The sequence below is a fragment of the Sinohyriopsis cumingii genome, chromosome 8 (assembly GCF_028554795.1).
Source record: "Sinohyriopsis cumingii isolate HCF-2022 chromosome 8, ASM2855479v2, whole genome shotgun sequence".
Classification (NCBI taxonomy): domain Eukaryota; kingdom Metazoa; phylum Mollusca; class Bivalvia; order Unionida; family Unionidae; genus Sinohyriopsis; species Sinohyriopsis cumingii.
In genome coordinates, this window is record NC_142968.1 from 93446638 (window position 1) to 93471892 (window position 25255).

General features: G+C 34.8%; 1 protein-coding gene across 12 annotated transcripts in view; it reads left to right on the top strand.

Annotated features, from left to right (window-relative positions):
• The first annotated feature begins 571 nt into the window (after positions 1-571).
• LOC149794155 (uncharacterized) overlaps positions 572-25255 on the top strand; it is an 86779-nt gene continuing 62095 nt past the window's right edge. For 5 of the 12 annotated variants that reach the window (XR_016422968.1, XM_089968237.1, XM_089968239.1 and 2 more), the window contains exons 1-3: positions 572-850; positions 2619-2636; positions 24271-24321. Coding sequence is in view for 11 of the 12 variants with exons in the window: in XM_089968237.1 (XP_089824363.1) it covers positions 820-850; positions 2619-2636; positions 24271-24321 (100 nt within the window). In the remaining variant the exon portion in view is untranslated. The remainder of the gene's footprint in view (positions 851-2618; positions 2637-24270; positions 24322-25255) is intronic. The other 7 variants (XM_089968243.1, XM_089968241.1, XM_089968244.1 and 4 more) reach the window with 5 other exon arrangements.

Genomic DNA, 25255 nt, shown 5'->3' on the forward strand with positions numbered 1-25255 from the left:
GATCACAGACCAAAAGAGCGATAAATAGAAGACTGTTATTCTAATTTAACTTTTACTGTGAAAATTAGAGTGTAAACGTTCTATTTTAAACAGTTGTCTTAATTTTACACACACACACACACACACACACACACACACACACATATATATATATATATATATATATATATATATATATATATATATATATATATATATATATATATATATATATATATATATATATATATATATATATATATATATATATATATATATATATATATATATATATATATATATATATATATTATCCATAACTACTTAATTTCAAGAATGAGATCTTTTCTATCTTCCACGTAAAAATATTGTGTGCAAAAAATTAGATTTACTGTACACATTAGTCGCAAGGAAAGTTGTGCCTCTAAGGAATACCAGCGATCTTATATCGGTACATGACTGCATTTGTACGGAAAGAGTCAACGTTGACAAGTTATATGTATCAAGTCTTTGTTTTTTTTTTTGACAGATGAGGTTCTGTCTTTTGTTCTCTTGTGACAGGCAATTAATCGCTTACGGAATATTTATGAATACAGGCCGACATGGACAGGCCAATAGGACTAAGTTTCGCAAAACTCTGATACGAGTCGGGCATGTCTTTTCTTTCGCTGTATTTATTCTAATCACCAAGAGATATAGATAGTCTAAATAACTTTTTATTAATCGAAAGGGCTTTGCCCTTTTAAAACTTTCAATATATACTTCTTTATTCTTAAACTGATGGGATCTGAGCCGAATCGTATTATTTAGCAAGCAAAGGAAGAAACATTAATTTCAAAGATGAAGCAACTTCTGATGTCCATACTTTACGGTAAGTAATTATAATATGTATAAAAGATTTCGTCAATGTTAGTTCCACTATTAAAACCGTTTTGTGGACATTATCTGTCTATTTGGATTTTATCCGTATTTTTTATCGTAATTTAAGTAATTTATAATAATATTTCCAGGTTTGCGACAGTTAAACATTAATGGAACTAGCTTTTCATAATATTTCAGCACGACCGTGAAGTTTAATACGATTTTAATTTCCATATGGGAACAGAAAAAATAATTGTAATCTTTGATGAATACTTATACAAATGTAATACATTCTGAAATCCATTTTCCTCAGTGACCAATATGTTACTAGTTCACTCTGCATCTCGCCATGTCATATTTTTTTAATGGAAATATATCCAAATTATTTAAATTTTGTTCCCCTGTAATGATACCATTCATTAAAGTAAGATGTTTACCAAAAATCGGACCATGCTGCCTTTCCTAAAAAATCAAATGTAAGGTCTACGTTTTCTTCGATTACGGGTCTTTAGTTTTGGGATATAACATTTAAACACAACTAAAAAGGATTTTTTAAAAAGCAACTATTATCTGTATCACACACACACACACACACACACACACACACACACGTTAATGAAATGGAACAAAGGTGAACCGTTTTAAAGAATCTCATTCGAATTGAACTAAGTGATAATATCAAAATACATATTCCCACCAAATTTATTTCAATACATATATTGTAAATCTATATTGAGAATATAAAATGCACTCTCACTAATACATATATTGTTATTCCGTCAGAGATTTTATATGCATACGAGAACGTTTGACTCTGTTCTCAATAAAAATATATCGCCTAATGTACCCTTTTGAAAGGTAATCAAGTCTCAGTATAATGCAAGTTGTAGCATTCTCTCTTTGAAATTTTCTATCCTATATATAGGTTTTGCAGTCACACGCTTGTTGTTATTGATATACGTTTTACTTGCAACATTACCTTAATTAAATATTTCTGTTGTTTTAACTGATAACGTATGACAATTGATTTACAGGCAAAACGTACCTTGACTGAAACGTACTCATGTAAAAACGTAGTCAAGTCAAAATGTAATCAAGTCAAAACTTATGTATGAATGCCGAAACGTTCCCAAGCCAAAACGTACTCATAAAGTCAAAACATGACCATACCAAAATTTAACAGATTTCTTCGATTTATTATGAAATAAATTATAATATAGTATTTTGTACAGTTCACGCACCAAAATTAATAAAAGCAAATAATATTATCAATGGCATAAAATATGTTATCATAATTTTTGCTTTGGCCATCTTATTTGTCCAACCAATCAGCTGAATTAACAGTGATAATTTTTATCTGCGTTTTTTTTCTGTTAAATGCTAGCATATTTAAGGTGTAGTATAAAATATTTAGCTGCATTAAAATCCTCTTATTCATAAAAATATGCAGATTTTACATTAATCAGATCAGCACTTAGCGACAACATGAACTATATGTATATTAGTAAGTATAAAATAACTGCATGTTTTTACCTGCTTCCTGACAAATATAATAGGTGACCATCAGTTTCCTGTTATCGTTTCCCCTGAATATCGTCAAGGTGTCCTACCGTTGGAAAATAATATTCGTAGACTTCATCCCACAAAAGAAATGAACACCACCTACCTTAATCCACAGGTCTAGTTCAAGTTAATTTTTTCTATCTTGACGTATCGCTGCATATATTAAAATGTTTTTATTTTATTGATACTAAATTTGAATTTTGTTTTGCTTGCAGGCATACTTTTACGTTCAGGTAAGATGTTTTCCTTTGTTAGAACGGCAAAATCTATAATCAGCCAGCCAAAAAGACACACTATCAGACAAGCACAAAACAGACTTGAATTCTCATGCATCTTCACACTAAAGAAACTGTTTTGTCTTGACAATATACAGATGGAAATAACATTGGGAACAAGTCTGGAGTCTGTATGAAACAAATAGATCCTCATTAGGGGTAACTTTGAAGCAGGTTTAATGAGTTTTAAATATACATACTTGATGGAAATTTTGTTTCGTGTCTCTTCTGTTTGTCGTATATTATACCAAGTGTCGTGTTCATGACTTAGTACTGGACCTGAGGCTCAAATGTATACAAAAATGCTTTCAGGCATTTTGCTTGAATGGCTAAATCAGAACTGTTTATGTGAAGGAACTGAACCTTATGATTTAAGTATTCCTTTAACAGTTGTGATAAATTTGGGTCTCGACATTCTGCTTTTAGGTTATGGACAAATTGCTCTGTACAGATGGAAACTAAAAGAGGCTGTAGTTCCTATCAGTACACTTAAAGCAAAATACTGATAATACTTGGGATTAGAATATGTATCACCAAATCGCATACACGTTTAAATGACTGAACACTATTTATTTCCCACGCTGTAGTACAAATAAACATGAAAATATGTTCCAAAGTCATGGAAGCCATTATAAGTCTGTGCCGCTAATTTTAAGTTAATACTTTAAGTGAATAACTTTAGAGTGACAAATCATATATGTTCGGGAAACTTGACTTTAGGGAAAAACTGCAGTATCAAGAGGCAACATTAAATGGCCTTGAAGACATTTTGTTTCGAGGAGAACGATGATTCGTAACAATAGATATTTTGTAGGACACGCCGAATCAAAACTTGTTAAATAGAACTAATATACATTTATCCCACAAATGTCAGTTTTGTGTCTTTAGCATTTTGAGTTAAAGGAAGAAAAGGCATTGTTGTCACACTGAGGTATAATTTGGCAATAATGTGTTTTAATATAAACATTATCATTAGAAACTGTAGTTTTAACATTAGACATTGTACTTTTAGCACTAGAAAATGTACTTTTAGCATTGTACATTGTACTTTTAGAATTAGAAACGGTACTTTTAGCATTATACATTGAATGTTTAGCATTATACATTGTACTTGTAGCATTAGAAACTGTACTTTTAGCATTAGACATTGTACTTTTAGCATTAGAAACTTTTATTTTAAGCATTATGTCATTTCTTCTTGTCATTTGAGTTCAACCTTTCTGGGGCAGTAACCTTACATTCGTTTCAACCTAAAATGTGTGTTGTGTTTATGACAGAATGTCAAAAACATGTCAAGGCACAAGCTATCGATTTGTTTGATATTTTCAAAACAAAAAAGATTGAATGCATAACATGGATAAGTTGCTCATTTTATGAACATATACTAAACTGGTTCTTGTTCTACAACTTGGCATGTATAATTTTAATATATGCTTTACCGTGATTAGTCTTTAAAACTATTCTTATGGCTGTTTTTGTCAATGTTTTATGAAAGAGCTCCCTTCGTCTTAACATCATTACTCATTCACTCTTTATACATTTTGTTTAGACCGCTGACTGTCCATTTTCCACATGAATTGATGTCATATAAATGAAAAAGACGAATTCATATTTATAACCCGTCACTGTGTACTAGACGTTTTATGTATTCGCCTGATTATTCCGCGGAGTAACTAGAAAAAATATTGAATCGTGACTACGTGTCAAAGTTGTGACATTTTTGTTTCGAAAAGATGAAATGAAGGTGCGACTTGGAATAATTAATTTGCTTCCAATTACTTTGTTAATTAATCGAGTCGACGCTGCAACTCGGTGCTTTAAACAATATCTATTAACAAAAATGTCATCATAGAGTTTGCAACAAACATCAATTGTGTGTGTGTGTGATTTTAAGGTAGCTTTAACAATTTTTCAGTCATATCGCTACGATATCTGCAGTGTTGCAGTTTACAACGATGTCTAGCACTGGGACATCATGCCGTAGAAGTGTAGCATCATGTCCCACCCAATCACATTACGCAGACACCAGACAGACCAGTCGTAACAATGACCTCTTAATGCTGATAGCCAAGCGAATCAGATGTTAGTACTATTTTTATAAGTCTTTTGTATGACTCTGTTGGGTTTTGAAACCTGCAAGCTCCCACATCAGAGGCAAACGCTCTAACCACTTTGGCCACAACTCCGGTGCAACAACAAAACGAAAAAAAGATATATGGAAAGCTTATTTGGAGCTCTCATGTTATTCATAGTATTTACTGCAATACTATGGCTGATGTGAATAATGAAGGCATAATATTGTAATTATTGAATCATGCTAACGAGGTACTAAAGTAACAAATTGTAAATACAATATTATAATAATGTCAGAGAGTAACTAATAAATGTTTACATAAGACACATGATACAATATACTTACAAAGCAATAAAAGAAGAGAAAAGAAATAAAACTAGACAGGTATTGGCACTTATGAAATGGTGGAATGCAGTTAAAGGACGGGTAGTATATGTTTATACCGGAGATATAACAGTTTAACGTGAGGATATCAGTAATGCTCAGACAAATCTCTTAGATGTATTTATATACTTATGGACTTTGAACATCTTGTTGACCTCAACTGGTTGCAAAGGTTTGCCCGTTAATAAGGACTTTATATCTCTGATATTTATAGGTTACTGCATTTGTACAGGAAAATAAGGAGAAAACAAATTCTGGGTAATACTACACGGCCTTGGAAGTGCTGCATTAGTCCGAGAAGAAAAAACCGAGTTTACATTTTCCCATACAAATACAGTGATATTTTTAGTATATATTCGTCTTGTTTTTCTAACTTGTGCTTAATAATAAAGGAATACACTACCAGAAGAACATTAATTGAATTTATGCTGTAAATCAAAATAAAAACACAACTAAAGGATTATAGCACAGCCCAGCGACCTTTGAACTTCGTCGCTCGATCGACATTGGGCCAAACAAATTCTCGTGTTGGTCTACTTATAATTGTAACTTAGAGTCATATTTTAGATGAATGCGCATAGGAAAAACAACTCCAGTGATCTGAAATGGAAGGATTTTGTTTTTTTGTTGATCCAACTCAATTCTACTTTTCTGCTTTTTATGGACTATATTTATTCGGTCAATTCAGTATAGTAAGGAGAATGTGATTTCAGTTGGAAATCTGGTTTTTGGATTTGCAGAACTAATTAAGTAAGCACGTTTTGAGAAAAGTCAAGATACATAAATGTAAGTATATTTATAACAATTCTTATTACTAGCTAAAGAAGACATATATTTATGCCCTGTCAGCATGCTGGCTGTTGTAGGGATCATATGTATGACCTGTTATCACCATGTAAGTATGTAAGTCTTTTATCACTAGCCTGACATAGTATCAAAATAGTTAAACGGGAAAAATTGCAAAGCAGCTGTTGTGTGACAATCGGTTTAGCCAGAACAAATAATATTTTTTCGTCGTCCTGACGTATTGGTTCAAGTGTTGTTAGTGTCCTACCAAAACCTTCAGTTGCATATTTCTCAAATTTAGTGTTTTGACTGACATAAATATCTATGATAGATGTGCAATATCCCTTGGCCTCAATATGGTTTTCTATACTATTTTTATAGACCCTAGAGAGCACTGGTTAAAGTCTGAACAATCCTATTCGCGAAAAGTTAGAAATGTTCCTCTTAAATAACTGTTTAAATGATCAGAATGTTATTTTTAATTATTGCGTCTCACGTTTATGTTTGACATTGCGAATATCACGTTTATTCGTTTGCAACTTTCAAAGTTTCGTTTGCGACTCAGTAAACTCGTTGACATTGTTAATTTTATAATCTATACTTTCAAATGGACGAAACAGCTTGTTTAGTTCATTCACAAACAAATCTAATCAACACAAAGCGTCTACAACACGAGTATGAAGCCGCATATCATCGAAAAACACTGCACGATTCTGACAATGTAAAGTTAACGGAGAAAACCTGAGCGTATAATCAGGACAATATTCCTATTGTTCAGTTCTGAGAGTAAAATATTTAGTACAGTCTAAGAGAACATGCATTGGGGTGTTGGTTCACCGCGAGAACATGTATTGCTAGCGAAAAATGGCTTTTAATAAACTAAAAGCATTTCGATGCCTCATTTATGTAGACAATGCTATTATTTCATCTGATTGCATTAAACTGCGACATTTACTCGATTCCCAATGACTGTGACTCGAATAAGTGCGTACTTGTTTAAAAACGGTCGAGACCTTTCTTTTCTCAGCTGAGTCAACGTTGGCTTAAAGCTTTCGGTTGCAAATGCCACTTCGCCACTGTATAAACAATCCCGCAGAGGTTCTGCATTTGCTGCTGCAGTTAGCGATTGAGCATTTTCAGGTGCATGTGTGATGATTGCAACCTGATCTCGAGATGGTAGTGGTACACCAGGGTGATTAAAAATTCCAATTTATATTTTGCCCTTCATACAATTATATGACAATTCATACGAGGGTTAGATAACATCAGTATGAAGCAGATATTCGTTGACAAGTGCATCAAAAACTTTTTATCGGTTAACATCCCCTTCCTACTGATCCAGCACCCCTTCGGGAAATTATGAAACTTTATCACCGCGGTCAAAGTCCATTTCTTATATATACCAATACAATCTCTTTTTAAACACAAACACAAAGATAGTTAAGAGCCTCTCAGGAAAAGGAGTTGAGTGTTTCAAACTGAATTTCATCTCCGGTGACTAATGATACTGATAATGCAACTGCAAAATTTATCTGGTAGTTTTACAATACCAAGACAGTGCTTATCATTTATCAGGATTTTAGTTTGACCACAAAGCATAATTATTGTACTATTTCCATTTAAAATAAGCAAGTATTATCTGGACTCGCGCACCTTTAAGATGTGACCTTTAGGATTGTCAAAACCATTTAAGCCAAAACACGTCGACCATTATTCCATAAAATATTGTCCAAATTCTCTTTGAGTTTTAACAATGCACACTACTACAAACAATGGGAATCAACACGCATACATAAAAGCCTTTAATCTTTTGGTAATCATTAGTTTTGTCCTTTCCTTCTTTGGTTAAGCGATTTATTCTTGCACGTGTTGTCTTGTTGCAATACTAGCTGCATCAACATAGATTTTGATAAACGAAACTGATATGCCGCTGTATATGATTCCACCATTATCTGATTCCACCTTTATCTGATTCCGCCATTATCCAATTCCACCATTATCTGATTCCACCTGTATCTGATTCCACCTGTATCTGATTCCAACTTTATCTGATTCCACCTGTATCTGATTCCACCTTTATCTGATTCCACCATTATCTGATTCCACCTTTATCTGATTCCACCATTATCCGATTCCACCATTATCAATAACCTCAGACAGGTTATCTACGACAAAGCTGTTGAACTTGATAATAATATATTGAGTGTCCATGTTTGACCATTCCAGTCTGCCAGCTTAATCTTCGAAAAAGCACAAGCTCACCTGGATCGACTCTAGAACAAACCGACCAGTAAACTCGGAAAATCCGTTTTGATGGAACATCACATCAGCACCATGACGTCTAGCAGAGTAACGACTGTAATTGTTGATAGACATGGTTACACAATACTATTATACATAATTTAATGTGAAATCAATAAGGTATGTGAACTGCATTGAGCGCAACGCCTCAGAGAAACGATGAACACATGTGGGACCCTCCATCCGTGTTTATATCAGTATAGTTGAAATGAAACAACGCTTATTTACCATACGTAATAAATAAATAATTTACAATTTCGACTGGCTGTGCCAGTCCATACGAGTAAAAATGCAAAATATGCTGAGGTGTTTCAAAGTGATTGCCAGGGCCTGTGGATGAATCCAGATTGACGATGCCAGTTTCCCTTGTGCGTTTCACCATCGATGCAAGTTTAACAGCACGAAACTATTTGATCGATTTTGACATCGCGAATAAATTAAGATTGGTCAGTGTCGTGATCTTCTACGACCGGGTAGTTGAAGACCGTTGCCTGAGGGTATAGGGCGACTAGTGCCTGGTAAGAGAAGGCATAATCCTTTTCTATGCGATAACGGACTAGAGTTTTAAGGCCATTTCTGATGCAGCTTTTGCAACCGCTGTAGCCGCTACTGCCAGAAATGGAATGGAAATATTCCACCGGTCTTTTGCATTTGTGCCAACTCTGACTTGGATAATTTTAATGTTACTGAGTTGTTTTTGTGTTAGGCCGCATTAAGCTGAGCAAGCTACTTTTAGGTCAACCGCACGGCGGATTTTTCCAGTTAATTTTGCTGGAGACATTGTCACCCCAGAATTGTTCATGATTGTTCATGATTGCGTGTTTGTTTCTTCCCAGTAGATTTTGAAAACGACCAACCTTCATTTCGTGATACGGCATTATTAGTCAAATAAGTAACACGTTCAATCATGAATTTTATGAATTTTCCACGGAGGCATAGATCACCTCATTCGACCACTAGCAACCTCTAACAACAGCGTCTTGTGGGAAAGTATCAACCATGAAGTGTAATTAGCGCCACCACCGCTACCGACACGTGCATGAAAATACATGTAAATAATTAACTGCCTGAACAAAAAATCTAGATGTTCCAGCAAAAGGTAATCAATCAAGTACAGTGTACAAAAGTCTTTCTAATAAATGTACAGACCCATGTCGACGTTTTGATGCTGGTCCATGTACGACAACAGATTGTGATATGCCAGCGCAATATGATTGGCTTCAATGAAGTCAAGCGGAATTCCTTCCAAAGTTCCTTATCACCGTTTCCATAAAGAGACCCAAGTCAATTCTAAGTTGTCAAATACAATTTTATTATTAGTCTCGTTATTATCTCGCGCTGCAAATTGAAACGCCAATAACACATCTTTTGCTGCACTATGAACGTGTTCAGTACGTTTTGGCCATGTCCGACATATAATGATTTTGAAGATCTGGTCAGCTTTAAAAACTTGAGCCGGCGTTTTTATCTATGACTTGATCACGGGTTGTACGTGTGATCTTATGGTTATTGTCTCTCTAAGGTCCTGGGTACCTTTTGCGACTACACTTTCGACCTCATCAAGTTCTTCAACGTCTTCATTCCCCGATCGCCTCTGGCAAACGAATGTTGGTCTCTGTAGTTGGTCATGTTAATATCCTTATTGAGTTTGCCTATTTTACGAACTGGGCCAGGGGGTTCTGTTCCCGTAAGTGCTGCCACATGCTACCCATCTTATCAGTGTGTGCATCTCAAAGAATGCGCCATTGTTTCTGAAAATAACTTGATCTAAAATTTAGAGTTACCATAGCGTCACGTAATGGAGTCTCTGATGATCCTTATCAGCCTTGCCTTGACATCACTGTACCAACTCATACGGAGGAAGAAACATAAAAAAAACATCAGCGGTGGCACACCTCAAATGGTGTTTTTGTCAATCAGATGAATGCTCGCACATATGTCTATATGAAGCTCTGTGGCATTGAAACGCAAACAAAATGCAAAGCAACCTGACTTGGAAATAACGAAACCTGTGGCAGAGTATGCTATTAGGAGTACTGTAGAACACACAGACAAATATTACGTGAAGGGCCCGGGGCACGACCTTGCCTTAAATGTGGCATCGGAGTTATATCTCTTAACCAACGTTTCCTTGTCGACCTGTTATCGCTACTGAATATGCTGAGTGTGTTCGTACAAAAGACATAGCAATAACTTGTGCTCGAATACAAATTTCAGAAACGTACTGGCGAATTGGAAAATTACGTTGAGATTATTCTTACCGCTTACACATCAGGCATGGACGCTGGGCAACTGCTGACGAACCTTATTCCTCGAACCGTAGCGATGTTACAAAACTTTAGTCACACTGGGGTCAAAGCAAATATAATACTGATATTCTATCTGCGTATGTCTCTTCGTCGTGACAAGATGTGTTCAAAACTACTACTCCTTGGATTCACAGTGGTGTCCTCGTGATCCTGAACCGTAAATACAGAATATCCATAAACGATGAAATTGGCAAAATCATCGGAAAGAATCTTGAAACGTTGGAGAAATACACCAATGCAGGATCGAGGTGGACGCTAGAAAGATGTAGACATGTCAAGATCCATAACCCGTTTCGTGGATCCAGTTACATAGCAACCATCAAGTGTGTCCCGCCAAGATCGGTGTTCAATGCAAAAAGACTTTCTTAGTAATTCTTTGGATTGGGCGATTTTATCGGCGCTTTACACTGTCAGTGACAATCAAGACATGCATAGAAAATACAGGCAACCCCTGGGTAAACTCAGCATTGGTAATATCGAGTTTCCCACGCAAGTGACTAAAGCCACACTGAGGAAATCTGAAAAGCTTATCAAGGTATCGATGTTAGGGTGTAAGCTTATGACGAAAGTTTTATCCGCTAATCATGGAGAGAGAGAGAGAGAGAGAGAGAGAGAGAGAGAGATGATGATGTAATATACTCATGCGGACTATACAAACTTAGCAGCACTATATACACACACTCACGACTTATCTGCCAAGATTGCTTTATTGATGGTAACTTCTACTACGTACTGAGGCTGTGTATTGATGTTACAGTTATGTCTACACAATAACAAAGAATAATTGTAAGACTGATGACATGTTGCAGTCGTTGAAATAGTGATGTCTAATATTAATACAATCAAGTGCCAAGCTATTTGGAACAAGTTTATTACCATTTCTAAAAATGGATTTAGCCTTTCAAAAGACTGGACTATCAATGATGTTGGTGAAAAACTCAAAACACTGAATCGACTGAGCATATCACATCATCTCTCTCTGTCTTTGTCTCTCTGTCTCTGTCTTTGACTCTGTCTCTGTCTGTCTGTCTCTGTCTGTATGTCTGTCTCTGTCTGTCTCTCTGTCTCTCTTCATGATTATTTGTCGTCTTTTCTTCAATGGCGGCAGAAGAAAAACCTGTATTTTTTCCTTACTTGCTTACTTTGTTTCTATTTACGTGTTGTTGTTTTTTTTTGTCAACGATTTGAAACGAGTACAATAATTCATGCTATTTCCCGACGAAAGCTGTTATGGTTTGAACACAGTACATTATTCGACACTACTTCTTTATAAGCTTAGGTATTTTGAATATATAAAGTCATCAAACTAGTGGCTTTGAATGGCTTCATATATTGCTGACGCTGACGCGGCATGTGGTTTACAATGATTAATCGTCTTTGTATACTATTTTATCAAAATGTATGCACCTGTAACTGTGTATTGAGCAAATGGAATAATATACACGTACATACCGATTTACTGCAAACGTCATCACAATTCGCCAAAAATCTAACAGAAAAAAGTTGAGGCAACACGCTTTGTAACATTTAACAAGTAATTTATTTCCCTAGAATATCAAGTAAAAAATGTGAAAAAAGAGCTTACGGTATTACGAATCAAATCCAAAAGTAATCCAAGAATTCAAAATAAGAAGTAATAGTAATAAAAGGTTCCGAATGAATCTGAGTTCGAATCCCAATGAAATCAAAAATGGAAGACGATGAAGTCTTTTGTAATCTGCGAAGTGTTTTTGTGTCACCGATTTCTTGTTGAATCACAGAAAATATTCCTGTTTTGAATTAAGTATAAATTCAAATAAATCTTTTATCTTAGAATTGTTTAGGAGCCCTTACGTATTTCAAGGGAAAAGAATCACTTAAAATTCAATAAAATAAAATTTCAACTCAAACTGGTCACAACACATGTTTGGAGCCTGACTGACAATCTTTTATCATAACATGAGTTATAAGACTAACTACAACGCAAAATAGATTCCCAGATGGGGGTCAAGAGTTCATCTTTCCAGAAGGAAAGAAGGAATGGAAGTTTGATACATGATAATTATCACGTCGTCCAGGTGTGGCCTTGACTTAAGTTAAAATTCTTACTCTGAGAAAGAATTAAATAAAGTTGTTTATCAAAGCTATCATTGGTTCTGAATCAAGGTCAGAAACTAGATACAGCGTTTCTATCATTAAATGTTTATCAATAACAGTCAGATCAAACAGAACGAACTGAACTGAATGTCTGGACAATGTCAAATGCAGTAAAACAATGCTACATTACAATAGCATGTAATGGAATAGTAACATAAAACTAACAAAGAAACAAATTAATTAAATCAAATATAACCAACAACAGATTCCATCACAACTTACAGACTTGTGGCAAATACGTTCTTTTGGTATAAGTTCTCCATTTTGTAGCTGAGAATAATATTCACAAGTATTTTATAGTTGAATCGGTAAAACCACCATGCCATCAAACTAATGGCGACATAGTTTTACTGTCAAAGAATTGGAAATCCTTGAAGAGGCAAGATGATCTGTTTTGAATTTTTTTTGCTACTGTTCATACCCAAAATATTAATAAGAACAAAATCTGAGTCATATCGGATACAACTAAACCTCTCCATGTCTTCTAAGGGAGGCATCCTGTCTTCAGCATGAGAAAAGATTAGGAACTTAAGTGTGTATATGATGTTGGGTAGTATGTAACGGTAATGCACGAAGAAGAAATTAGTATCCAAAATAAGCCCCCTGACGTAGCACTGATCATTACTGAAACTGCATTAAGACTTTTAAGGTAAATATTAATCAGTTCCACTACAATTTTCGGCGTTTGCTGATCACAGTTCAAACACTGTTGCATAAGCTAGATGGCGAATTCATGTCCAAAGTCACCGGTTATTATTTATGTTAGTATACACAAGGGTCGATTTCCGTAGCTCCTGGGACACACTGAAATCATATCTGTGCGCAGGGCCAGATCAGGTCAAGTGTTGGGGGAGTTGTATCCAAAATTTAAACAGTGCCCTGACTTTCCTCAAAAGGGGACCAAAGCAAAGGACTTTGTCTATTTACTCAAAGTGTGCATAATACCCAATAAACGTGGTCAAGAATAAAACGATGGTCAAATTTCAAGTGACAAGTGACTGTACGTCAGTGTGTACATTTTCATTCAGCTGGGATGGGTGTGACTGGAAACCCCAGACAATCACTCCAATCGGGTGAGAATATTTGCCTTGCAAATGCCAATGGGTGGTGCCGAAACAATCTTTTGGGCCCAGGTTTTAAGTCAGCTTTGTCTTCGTTGCTCTCGAGATCAGGATTCCGACAATACATATATATGTACATATATGCATGCATGTGTGCATGTGTGCAGACGAAATTAAAAATAAAAACAAATACATGAGGATATCAAATCAAAGGTTTTTCCTTTTTGTGATATAAAATTATCTGGATTTACGTGGGCAGCATTTGATGCGTGAATACTCCATGTTTTGTTTTATGACACATATAGTTGTTTCTTGGTGTCGACGAACCTGTCAGTCAACGTCATGCAAGAATGCACTCGATTTGTTTTCTTTTGGGTGATGTAGTGTCTGACGATCACTTCTGATGACCAATAGAATGAAATTCGGTATCAACACTTGATGATGCGATTCTAGGGAATGATTTTGCGATCTTTGCTGACATGCTAAATAACACATATACTTTAAACAATACAAAATATCGCGTATGTGTATGACTTGGATTTTTAACGTAGGTTTAACAAGTTTTCATATCGCTACGATGTCTGCAGGGTGGCAGTTTATAGTGATGTCTAGCACTGGGGCATCATGACGCAGACATGTATCATGATGTCCCATCCAGTCACATTATCCTGACACCAGGCCGACCAGTTCTAACACTAACCTCTTAATACCGAGTGCCAAGTGAGGCAGCTGTTAGTACCATTTTTGTAAGTCTTTGGTATGACTCGGCCGGGGATCAAACCCACGACCTCCCGCATCTGAGGCGGACGCACGAACCACTATGCCACCGGAGCAGTTAAATACTAATGCATTTATGTCATGAAAATATATATGTGTGCAAATAAAGGTTAGATTATGATAATAATTTACAACATTGCGAATCGTGTAAGTACTAACAGTTGCATACATATTTAAAGGGGCCCCGAGTGGCCAAGTGGACTAAAGCGCTCTCAGTTACGGATCACTGCCATCTCACATCTGTCTGTGTAGGTTCGAGTTTCGGATTCGGCCAATGTGGGTATGTGAGAAAGCTTGCCAGTAGCTTCTCGAGGGTCGGTGGTTCTTTCCGGGGATTTCCCGGGTTCTTCCTCCACCATTAATACTGGCCGCCATGTATAGCCTATCGTGTGCTGAAAAATGGCGTTAAACCCTACAACAACAACAACAACAACAACATATTTGAAACGGTTAAATTATTCAAGTATACAAGTAAATATATCATTCCCACCTTCATCCTGTTCTTGCCAGAACAATAAAAATATTGTTGCATATTGTCTAGATTTTATGTAGAAATTCATAGATTTATTTCCTTCTCATTCATCTGTTCATTCATTTATGCAACAGTGACTCACGTATTGTATTGACCATGTGTCTTTTGCATACGTCAAAAATCAGTACAATTTATTCTGTTCTGTAACAATAAAGAATATCAATATATAATTAAATGCGCATAGAAAATTTAAAACAAAGAGCCTAATGCTTATATTTATTGTCATCTCATGCAATAAAGAGTCAATTCTGAATCGATTATATGAAAAGGAATTGGGTCGATAAGATTGTTTTCTTTCATTCTCATTGTCAATCTCGCTATTTGTATCACATGTGGAATTACATTTGCTAATCTACTGTCGAATATTTCATATACCCATTGGAATAACGTTTTAATTTAAAGAATTACTTGAGTGGCCTGATTTAATTACATTTGATTTAAATCGAAGATATTTAAAGGATAGAACTTACCTGGATCAAATGTAGACTTGAGGGCTCTAGTATATATTTTTCTTCAAGAAACATTTTAAAATATGTCTCAGGTGTTCATTCTTATTAGAACGAATCTACAACCCTAATCCTGTTGTATTATCATATATACAATATTGGAATTGTATTCTTAGCTCTTTTTAGCTCTTTTGTGATATCATATATAAAACTTATGATTTAAAGTCTTGAAGGCGATGGTGGCTCTAGAAAAAATAAATCCAAAATTTTCATATGATTGAAATGAAACAAATTCAATACCCACTTTATAGATGATTAGAATCGAGAACCATAAATTGCTTTACTGACATATTACACACTGACAAACTGACAAAAGCTGTCAGCTTACATCTAAGGGGCTCGTGGGATACACTGGTCTAACCTCTTGTCACGTTTTAGCCATATTACCACACGAATGCGCCAACTTTACGGCAATGGATGATATAAAGAATTATTATCATATAATTTATACCATACCTGCACGTTTTCCTTTCGTTAGATTTGTATTCTGTAGTATTAACAACTGACACAGGACAAGTGAAAGTAAACTATCTATCATAAATTGCAATTTATGCATTAATGTGACACATTAGACTTTGACATATGCTTGAAGGTCCCAGTGTATCCATGTGACGCATAACACTTTAACATTTGCTTTAATATACAGGTGTATTACTGCGACACATTGATCTTTGTTACATGCTTGTATGTATGTATGTATGTATGTATGTATGTATGTATGTATGTGTTTACGTATGTATGTATGTATGTATGTATGCAGGCAGGCAGGCAGGCAGGTAGGTAGGTAGGTAGGTAGGTAGGCATGTAAATATGTAGGTACGTAAGTACATTTGTATGTATGTCTTTTACATTTTTGTAAGACTTAATTTGTTTGATTTTACTATTCCTTCTGCCATTAGTGTATATTTTATACGCATACTTCCTTTTTATTACAACTCTTAAATGCCATATTGCTCTTCTTATAAATATCCAACCATGATGGTGAAGATCTTAAAATGTTTGAAAATATCTCAACATTACAACCATATAACTCTCTGTATAACAAATATAATAGAATTAAGAACTGCATTCATTTTCCCTTTATCAACCCATTGGATGATCTGACAATAATTGTATCACTCTTTAGACTTAGCAAAAAATAACAACAAGTTTAAGAAACCATTTAATGCACTTGAGTATATGTCTCAATATTGTGTAGTAATAATAATAATAATAATAATAATAACACAAAAAATCAGTTGCTAAAAAAATGAGAGGTGCTTCAAGAGTGTGGTATTTAAGTTAAGGTATGCAAAGAAGTTGCAGTAATCATGTCAAGAAAGAACTGTGAATGCGTCTGGAATTGGAACCTTGAACAAATCATGTGTAGAACCAATGGAAAGTAAGTTATGTATATTTCATCTAATATATATGATTTTTATTTGCTTTGCCAAACGATTATCCTGAAATTGCAAGATCAAAGTATGATGGGTATTTCGTGGATATTATGCATCAAAAGGCAACCAATTTTAGCAAGCAAATACAAGAAAGTAATAACCTAGTCTTAAATTCATTTAATGTAAACTTACACATACGCGTTGTTATGATAGTGTACTGCCCAGTAACATTTAAGGTGTAAACAACATTATACATAGCTGAAATTTTCTCTGCGGAGGTAAACATGTTTATAGTCTTGATTCTGACCTTAGAAACTTCTAGAATAAAAAATTCTTTTCACTGACTGTTTTCGGAAAAAAGTAATTGCAATCTAGGTCAAGCAGAGATGTATATGATCTTGGTTTTCTGCTGACACTGAAATTAATCCAGGTCCATGTATGATTAGCAATCAACAAATAGGTATTCTACTTTTGCAATGGAAATATTATGTTATTTCAATCAGTGAGACGTTGTTAAATGTTTTAATTTTTAATATAAGATATTTGAATATCTTAATATCCAACAATCAATCGGTATAACAATAGAAATGGGGGTGGTATATCTGTGTACTTCAAAATGGGGATCCCTTTAGTTTATGAAAACGCCGATAAGTGAAGAAAAACACCCCCACCCCACTCACCTACATTACCAAGCAATTTATAAATATGTCACCTTGTGGAAACAAGGCTGAAATAATTATCAATGGCAGAAAACATTTCATCTACTTTTGGAATGCACCACCAAAGGTTTGATAATTTCACCTGTCTCAAACTTTAAATTGAACATTCTAAACTGCATGTTTGATTGTATGATAACTTTCTCGGACTTCAACGAGGACATAATAGCATCGCATAGATGCTGACGTGTTACAGCTGTCATGAATATCTTTAATGTAATGTATATACAATAACTGATCAACCCACACATAATACTGAGCATATCTAAACTTAATACTTATGACTGATACACTAATTGATCTAGTACATATGACTCGTACATTATTTGATTAAAATACTTTATGACTGATAAACAAATTGATTTAATACTTATGACTGACTAAAAATGATTTTAGTACTTATGACTGATACAGTATTCGCTTTAATAGTTATGAATAATATTCTAATTGATTTCATATTTCTGAAAATATTTTGAAAGAATGATTCGCCAATATAACAAAATCAGATTTGGAAGTTAGTTCGGACACGAAAATGAATGCAATGCTTGGCTAAAGAATGAACTAACGTCAACAGTGGTACAAATTTATAAATGCTTGAAACTGTAGCAAATGTTTGGTAAGAGGTGCAATTTCTTTTATCTTAAAACATTACAGTACTCTTCATGATACAAAGATGGTCTTAAAGTTTAGTTGACGTAGCCAAAACATTTCTGAATCTGAAAAGAAACATGAAGTATCCTCCCGTGATACGTAGCATTTAATATGAGTCTTAATAAAGCAGAGTTATATATTGTTCTAGGAACAATATTTTATAGATATCATTTCCAGTACCGTACATTATACACCGATCCGGATATTCCAACTAAATATAATTCACATTGACAGAAATGTGTGTGTGTGTGTGTGTGTGTGTGTGTGATTTGGATTTTCAACGTAGCTTTATAAAAAAAATCAGTCATATCGCTACGATGTCCGCAGTGTGGCAGTTTATAGTGATGTCTAGCAGATATGTAGCCTGATGTCCCACTTAGTCATTTTATCCTGACACCGGACCGACCAGTTCTAACACTAACCTCCTAATGATGAGCGCCAAGCGAGACAACTGTTAGCACCATTTTTTTAAAAGTCTTTGGTATGACTCGGCGGGGGATCGAACCCACAACATCTCGCATCCGAGGCAGACGCTCTAACCACTAGGCCACCGGAGCGGTTGACAGAAATGACGCAGATGATTCACTTTAAATCTCGACATTAGTATTATGGGACGAGACTAATCAAACTCTAGACATTATGATTATGGGATGCCACTAATCAAAATTTAGACATTAATATTATGGGACGAGACTAATCAATATCTAGACATTATTATTATCGGACGAGACTATCAAACTCTAGACACTATGATTATGGGAAGAGACTAATCAAAATCTAGACATTAATATTATGGAACGAGACTATCAAACTCTAGACATTATGATTATGGGATGAGACTAATCAATATCTAGACATTAATATTATGGGACAAGATGATCAAACTCTAGACATTAGTATTATGGGACGAAACTATCAAACTCTAGACATTAGTATTATGGGACGAGACTATCAAACTCTAAACGTTAATATTATGGTACGAGACAATCAAACTCTAGACATTAGTATTATGGGACGAGACTAATCAAAATCTAGACATTACTATTATGGGACGAGACTATCAAACTCTAGACATTAATATTATGGGACGAGACTATCTAACTCTAGACATTAATATTATGGGACGAGACTATCAAACTCTAGACATTAGTATTATGGGACGAGACTATCAAACTCTAGACGTTATGATTATGGGGCGAGACTAAGCAAAATCTTGACATTAGTATTATGGGACGAGACTGATCAAAATCTAGACATTAATATTATGGGACGAGACTATCAGTCTCTAGACATTATTATCATGGGACAAGAATATCAAACTCTAGGCATTAGTATTATGGAACGAAACTAATCAACATCTAGAAATTAGTATTATGGGAAGGAGACTGTCAAACTCTAGACATTAGGATTATGAGACGAGACTAATCAAAATCTAGACATTATTATTGTAAATAAGACTAATCAAAATATATACATCAGTATTATGGGACTAGACTATCAGAATCCAGGCAGTATTATAGCAAGAGACTAATGGAAATCTAGACATTAGTATTTTGGGACGAGATATCAAAATCTAGACATTAGTATTGTGGGACGAGACTAATCAAAATCTAGACATTAGTATTATGGGACGAGACTAACTTAAAGCTGTTTAAAGAAGGCTCTTTCTTATACATGATTGCGACAGTCATCATGGATTTATACTAATTATCTCTCTTGACTTCCATAGTTTCCTAAACCGTGTAATCATGCAACTGTTACACCTATCCACAAACAAGGGGCAAACGCATTTCTAATTGCACACTAAGCCATTTGGATAAAATATTTGAAATCTAGGTTTTCAAAACATTTGTATCTGGTTTCATCTATAGAGTGGTAAGTTTGTGATATAAATGAGACATTCAGTGAGGTATGACTTGAGTTCTATTTGAAATATTAGAATCAGTGGCGGATTATTGGAACCCTTTAAAACGTATTCTCTTATATGACCAAATAAAGATGTCATGTATAGTTGCACTTCCAAACAACATACCAGGGCTGGTGGGCCTCAAGAATCTATACTTGTAACACTCTTACTTGTAATTTATATTTATGACAATGTCACTGACATTCAGTTCATTATAAGAAGGTTTGCTGGTAACAATTCATTATCAATTATTGTGGAGGGCTTTTTTGTATATTTACCTTAATTGTTTTGTGTTAGTTTAATTGTGCATTTCATTACATGCTATTGTAATGCAACATTGTATGCTGGACTTGACCTTGTCCAAATCTGAACTCATTTCCGCTTGACCTGATTGACTTTTTATTTTGTTAATTGTTAACAACTAATACATAGCTAAATTATTCTCGCTATATATAGGCGTTATATCAGGATCATTATGATTAGAATATGTAAATATGTTTATTTGGGTCAAAGTTTTGGAGTTTCCTAAGTGAATCATACATAACCCAGGTTATTGTTTTGTAAACATCAGAATCATTTTAGAAGGTTATTTTCCATTAGGTAATGTTTATTTTATTATAGAAAATGTTAATTTTGAACTGATTTCAAGTAGAGAACTGTATACTCTTGTGACTGCAAAGACGTAGTCGTTTGTGTCTTTGCATGTAGTACTTTTCAAGTTGTATTATATTGTTACTAGTTGGACTGAATTATGTTTTCTTTAAATTATTGAATTCAAGTGATTATTTTCTCTGGAAATACAAACCTGCTCTGATAGAAGCCTTGGATAGAGACATTTACTTGAATTTGTACTAAATTCAAACCTGTAATTATATTACTGTGATTCAGCAAAATAAGGCTGATAAATCAACCCTCAATAATAGATAACAGACACGTCATCGCCTTCAGTCTTGGCTTTCTTCGGGACTTGTACTGAGTTTTTATCAAGACTTTAAATTACCAGGACTTGTGTCTATAATTCTTGGATTATTTTGGGATTTAAGTCGCAATACCGTAAGTTATTTTCTTTTCATTTTCACTTTGTGTTATAGGGAAATAAATTATTGTTAAATTTTGCAAAGCTTGTTGTCTGTCACTCTCTTATGTTACTTATTTAAAGAGCATAGACTCGTAACAGGGTCTAATCTAGTATACTTGTGCTCAGCGAAGACCTAATTGAAATCAATGTGTGGACCGATCAGTGGTCAGCATATTTAATCCAATCAAAACCGAATCAATTACCATATCCAGGAAATGTCAAAAGGCAAAATCGTGCACAAAATGGGAATAATACAAGTTTTGCAATTCGAACTTTATAGAACATCACGAGGGCTTCATTATAATTTCTTTGCAAAGCTTCTTCACGAGTAATTGCATTTTTCGACGACTGCACTCAGTATGACCAAACCTGAATTAGAAATATGAAAACTACAGCAGAAAGAATGATTTCTCAGGCAATACAATCTGCGTCAAATAGACAAATACTAGAATTTTGAAATATTAAAAAAAGAAGAATGTCTTTCAATAAGACTCTGCAAACATACTATGAAAACATTTGTTTCAAGTGCGTTATGGCACGAATCCTCGACACCAGCGTGGCTGGGTTCTACCAACTATCAAGAAATTATTTAATAGAAAACTTCGTGATAGAACTAATTCTAAACTCCGTTTTGTCCAGACAAAAATAAATATAAACTAATCTTCTGGGAATTTCTTTTTTGAGAGGAAGGACAGTCTTTGCGTGTATTAATTAAAGTTATATTTAAATATAAATCTAGAAAACTCCCAAAATATTAATATCAAGTTAAGCGATTCTCCTCAGCACACAGATAGTCGAGTCTTACAAAATATGACAGAAATTACAGTCACAAACATTCCAAATTTACAGCATTATTCACGAATATGAGATCCCCGTGAAACTAAAAATGTTACATGGCTTCTGTGTCTTCAAAGCAAATCATGCATTTAATTGTAAGACAAGGTGCTATAAAAGCATTTGTGCAATATATTTTGTTCACAAATTACTCACCTAATCTGTGTTCCAGTGTATTATACTCCATGAGCCAATATTACAAGCCTAATCGGAGCACCGAACGATTAAATTACATGGGGCAATATTACACCCATGATCTGAGCTGCCGACGATTAGATTGCATAGGGAAATATTACACGCCTACTCTGAGCTCCAGACGATTACATTGCACGAAGAAATTATATTCTTTTTCTGAACTCTAGAAGATTACATTGCATGGGGCAACATTACACGGATGCACTGAGCTCCAGAAGATTAAACTGCACGGGGAATACAACACGCCAATTTTGATGTCAAGTAAATTACATTGCGTGGGACAATTTTACACTCTTACGGCGAGTTCCAGAGGATTACATTGCATGAGACAATATTACACTCATACGCTGAGTTCCAGATTACATTGCATGGTGAAATAGTACACTCTGACGTTGAGTTCCAGATGATTTACATTGCATGGTGAAATATTACACTCTGACGTTGAGTTCCAGATGATTTACATTGCATGGTGAAATATTACACTCTGACGTTGAGTTCCAGATGATTTACATTGCATGGTGAAATATTACACGCTGACATTGGATTCCAGAGGATTACATTGCATGGGGTAATATTACACTCTTATGTCGAGAGTAAGTGAATAACATTGCATGGGGCAATATTACACTCTTACGTTGATTTTCAGAAGATTACATTTGCATGTGGTAATATTACACTCTTACGGCGAGTTCCAGAGGATTACATTACATGAGGCAATAGTACACTCTTACCATGATTTCCAGATGATTACATTGCAGGTGGCAATTCTACACTCTTACGTTAGTTCCAGAGGATTACATTGCAGGGGGCAATATTACACTCTTATGTTGAGATCCAGAGGATTACATTGCATGGGGCAATATTTCACTCTTAGGTTGAGATCCAGAGGATTACATTGCATGGGGCAATACTACACTCTTACGTTGAGTTCCAGAGTATTATATTGCATGGGGCAATATTGCAATCTTACTCTGAGTTCCAGAGGATTTACATTGCATGGGGCAATATTACACTCTTACGTTGAGTTCCAGACTATTATACTGCATGGGGAAATATTACAATCTTACTCCGAGTTCCAGAGAATTACATTGCATGTGGCAATATTACACTCTTACGTTGAGTTCCAGAGTATTATATTGCATGGGGCAATATTGCAATCTTACTCTGAGTTCCAGAGGATTTACATTGCATGTGGCAATATTACACTCTTACGCTGAGTTCCAGAGTATTATATTGCATGGGGCAATATTGCAATCTTACTCTGAGTTCCAGAGGATTTACATTGCATGTGGCAATATTACACTCTTACGCTGAGTTCCAGAGTATTATATTGCATGGGGCAATATTGCAATCTTACTCTGAGTTCCAGAGGATTTACATTGCATGGGGCAATATTACACTCTTACGTTGAGTTCCAGACTATTATACTGCATGGGGAAATATTACAATCTTACTCCGAGTTCCAGAGGATTACATTGCATGTGGCAATATTACACTCTTACGTTGAGTTCCAGAGTATTATATTGCATGGGGCAATTTTATAATCTTACTCTGAGTTCCAGAGGATTACATTGCATGGGGCAATATTTCAATCTTACGTCGAGTTCCAGTGGATTACATTGCATGGGGAAATATTACACTATTACGTTGAGTTCCAGGGGAGTACATTGAATGGGGCAATATTTTATTCTTACGTTGAATTCCAGAGGATTACATTGCATGGGACAATAGTTCGCTCTTACCTTGAGTTCCAGGGGATTACATTGCATGGGGCAATATTTCACTCCTACGTTGAGTTCCTGAGGATTACATTGCAATTTGTAGTGTTTTAGTTCCATTCCATGGGCAATAGCGATAACTATATTGCTAATGTCAATGATCTTTAAAAGTTGCAATTTGTTACTGACATTAACTAGTAGCTGATTATATTTACTAATGGTGAAGTTTTATCCTTTTATATATCATTGCAGTACAAACACAGTCACAGCCCAAATGGGTAGCTGATTTCGGATCCGGTTTTGGTAAGTAAAGTAGAAATAGTGCTTCATATTTCAACATATACTGCAATTTGGGATAATATTATTGATCATATTATATTTAGGGATGAGGATTCCGTCTCTCTTTTTTATATCATGGTTTTCTTCACATTTTCATTTAGAGAGAATGAACTGATGTAGGAAAACACGTTTTGGTGTCCTCAACGTAGATCAATGTTATTATAGTGATAGTGTGTTATAACCCATTTAGAGGTGTGTGGACTATCAAGTTTGTTTCATATCATTATCTGTACAGTCATGATATCTGATGCTTTAGAAATTAGTTTCGTATATTCATTAGACTTGCTAGTTTATTTATTTCTCTATTTGCTTAAACAAGTGTTTCTGAAATTAAACAAAATTTTTCGAGGCAAGTCCGTAATAGTTCAAGCTTGAAAGGAATTCGTTTCACAATTATGGATATTGTGCTTTTGCTGGATGGAATACAAAGTCAAGAACGAACATATTCGATTTCAAAAGTATCAAAATTTCCTCGACAGCAAGACTTCAAGACATTTTTCTGTGTATATCACATCAATTCATTTTAATATTCTCCTCTTTTGGGTCTTGATGTTTTACAACTTTTGAATTGTTTTATTAATAATGACCAGAGTTCGTGTCACAACTATTGCCCAAAACTCTGACAATTCTACTCCTTCTACTATGTTAAAATACAGCGTGTTAATTCTACTCCTTCTCCTATGTTAAAATACAGCGTGTTAATTCTACTCCTTCTACTATGTTAAAATACAGCGTGTTAATTCTACTCCTTCTACTATGTTAAAATACAGCGTGTTAATTTAAGAATACTTAGAGTTTCTAAACAAAACGACATAAATCCACGTATAATGAGCTATTTGAATTGAAAGACAAATATTATATAATGACCAAATCAGTGAAAGGGCCAAGTTCTTAGTTC